Source organism: Orycteropus afer, unplaced genomic scaffold, assembly GCF_000298275.1.
Source record: "Orycteropus afer afer isolate SDZICR_OR568_19922 unplaced genomic scaffold, OryAfe1.0 scaffold00314, whole genome shotgun sequence".
Classification (NCBI taxonomy): Eukaryota; Metazoa; Chordata; class Mammalia; order Tubulidentata; family Orycteropodidae; genus Orycteropus; species Orycteropus afer.
In genome coordinates, this window is record NW_006921901.1 from 252,149 (window position 1) to 254,452 (window position 2,304).

At 40.2% G+C, this 2,304-nt stretch overlaps 1 protein-coding gene across 1 annotated transcript in view; it reads left to right on the top strand.

Annotated features, from left to right (window-relative positions):
- Positions 1-2,304, top strand: part of TMEM260 (transmembrane protein 260) — a 74,757-nt gene that overhangs the window by 67,259 nt on the left and 5,194 nt on the right. The window contains exon 15 of the mRNA XM_007951860.2: positions 1,508-1,598. Within this exon, the coding sequence (XP_007950051.2) occupies positions 1,508-1,598 (91 nt within the window). The remainder of the gene's footprint in view (positions 1-1,507; positions 1,599-2,304) is intronic.

A 2,304-nucleotide genomic window follows, 5' to 3' on the forward strand; every position in this document is an offset into this window, starting at 1 on the left:
CAGACTGTTTTCATAAAGATTATAGCTAAGAAAACCCGATGGAGCAGCTGTATCCTGTGACACATGGAGTTACTGTGAGTCGGGCCAGATCAATGGCAGCTAATGACTACAACAAAAATAACTTATAGAAGTTTAAGATATGTTTGAAAAAATATTAGCAAGAAGTAAAGCTTCAAAATAATGACTGCAAATATAGATACACTACACATATCATATCATCTATCTAATAAAGCATCTAGAGGGCACAGTTATGGATACCTCCAAGACATAATCAAACACAGGATTAGTTTACTGGGTTTGAAGGCTTAGGACCTTGGTCGTGTTGTCAGAAGGGACCATTCCCTGGAGAAGGATATCATTCTTGATAAAGTAGAGGGTCAGTGAAAAAAGGGAAGACATTCAACGAGATGGATTGACACAGTGGCTGCAACAGTGGGCTCAAGTATAGCCAAGATTGTGAGGATGGTGCAGGACCGGGCATTGTCGGGTTCTGTTGCACGTAGATAGGGTCACTATGAGTCAAAGCCCACTCATCGGCACCTAACAACAGCAACAACAATTATATAATGAAGCTGTAAATCAAATTTTCTCATTATACAATTGTATATAATTATACAATTACTTGGTTAAGATTTTGATAATATATTAAAATTTTTTCAGAAATAAAAAAGAAACACTATAATTTTTGCAGTTGGTAGCATAGTGCCTAAGGCATTTGACTGCTAAGCAGAAGGCTGGTGGTTCAAACCCACCAGCACTCTTTGGAAGAAAGGTTGGGCAAGCTACTTGGGTAGTGATACCACCTCAGAAACCCAAGGAGGGGTCGCTGTGAGTCAGATCCGACTTGATGGCAATGAGTTTGGTTTTTGGTTTGGTTGATTTTGAATAAGTCAGAGAGCAGCATATTTTGAATTATCAGTCTAGGTATAGGGACAAATACTTTGAAAAACTGATCAAAGATATACCATATGTTTGCACAATTCACTGTGAGTGAATGCGAGAAAACTGGGGGGAAGATCTCATAAAATAAGAAAGCAGGTCATTATTTGGGCAGGTATTGCTTTAATTGGTGTGCTGAATATAATCTAGATGCGTTCATGTGGTCAAAGAGTCCGCCACCTTTGAAGAACCAGGCACACATGCCCTGAGCGGTCATGATGGGAATCCTCAGGCATGTGCTGATGAACCCAGAGAGTCTCCCCTTCACAGCTGCTTTTGCATAACAATAACGCACATCTGGAGGAAGAGCCCTGTGTGATAGTGATGAGTGTCAGGTTTTTCTCTGAAAGAGATGGAAATCAGTGTGAATGCAATGTCTTGGCAGTGGGGGGAAATGGAGGATTGCGGTTGTTCCCGAGTAAACTTCCATGAATAAGAGAATGATCTTAAAAATAATACGATGAAGGGCTTTGTACTTTCTTTATCAGTGGGAAAGTGTGGCAGTTTTATCTTTGACTATGAAATTGACAGCATGATTTTAACAAAGATTCTCACCCTCCACCCCTAGGATGAAAACAGCTTACTTCATCTTTAACCTGGCAGAAACTGCTAATATGCCTTCAAATGTGAAAGTACAACTCTACACCCACGCATACAATGTATGTCGTAAGTTTATATATATAAGTGCTTAGCAGGAATACGATGGTAATTGTTTGGGGTAATGAAAAAGTATATCACAGTAGAGTTTTTATTCCTTTGTTTCCAGCTTAATTTGGACATTGTAAGTCAGTACCTGTGGAAAAATGTACCATAACTGATCTCCAAATTAAATGGCTGTAGTAGGCAGAGTAATGCCCCCATTCCCAAAGATATCCACATCCTAATTCCTAGAACCTATAGGTATATTCCCTTCCATGGGACTTGGGACTTTGAAAAGGTGATTAAATAAAGCATCTTGAAAGGGAAGAGTACTCTTGATTCTGCAGGTGTGGCCAGTGCAGTCACATCGGTCTTTACAAAAGGGAGGCAGGGGGGCTAGAGCTAACCAGGGAAGTGTGCCAGTGTGAGCAGAGATCAGAGAGAGAGATTTGAAGATGCTATGCTGCTGGCCTTAAAGATGGAGGAAGAGGCCAAGAGCTGAGGACCGCAGGCAGCTTTTAGAAGCTGTAAAAGGCAAAGAAATGTATTCTCCCCTAGAGCCTCTAGAAGAAACACAGCCCTACCACTGCCTTGATTATAAGACTTCTGACCTGTCAAACTGTGAGGTAATAAATTTGTGTTGTTTTGAGCCACTAAATTGTGGCAATTTGTTATAACAGCCATAGGAAACTAACACAATGGCTTTGTAAAAAAAAAAAAAAAAAA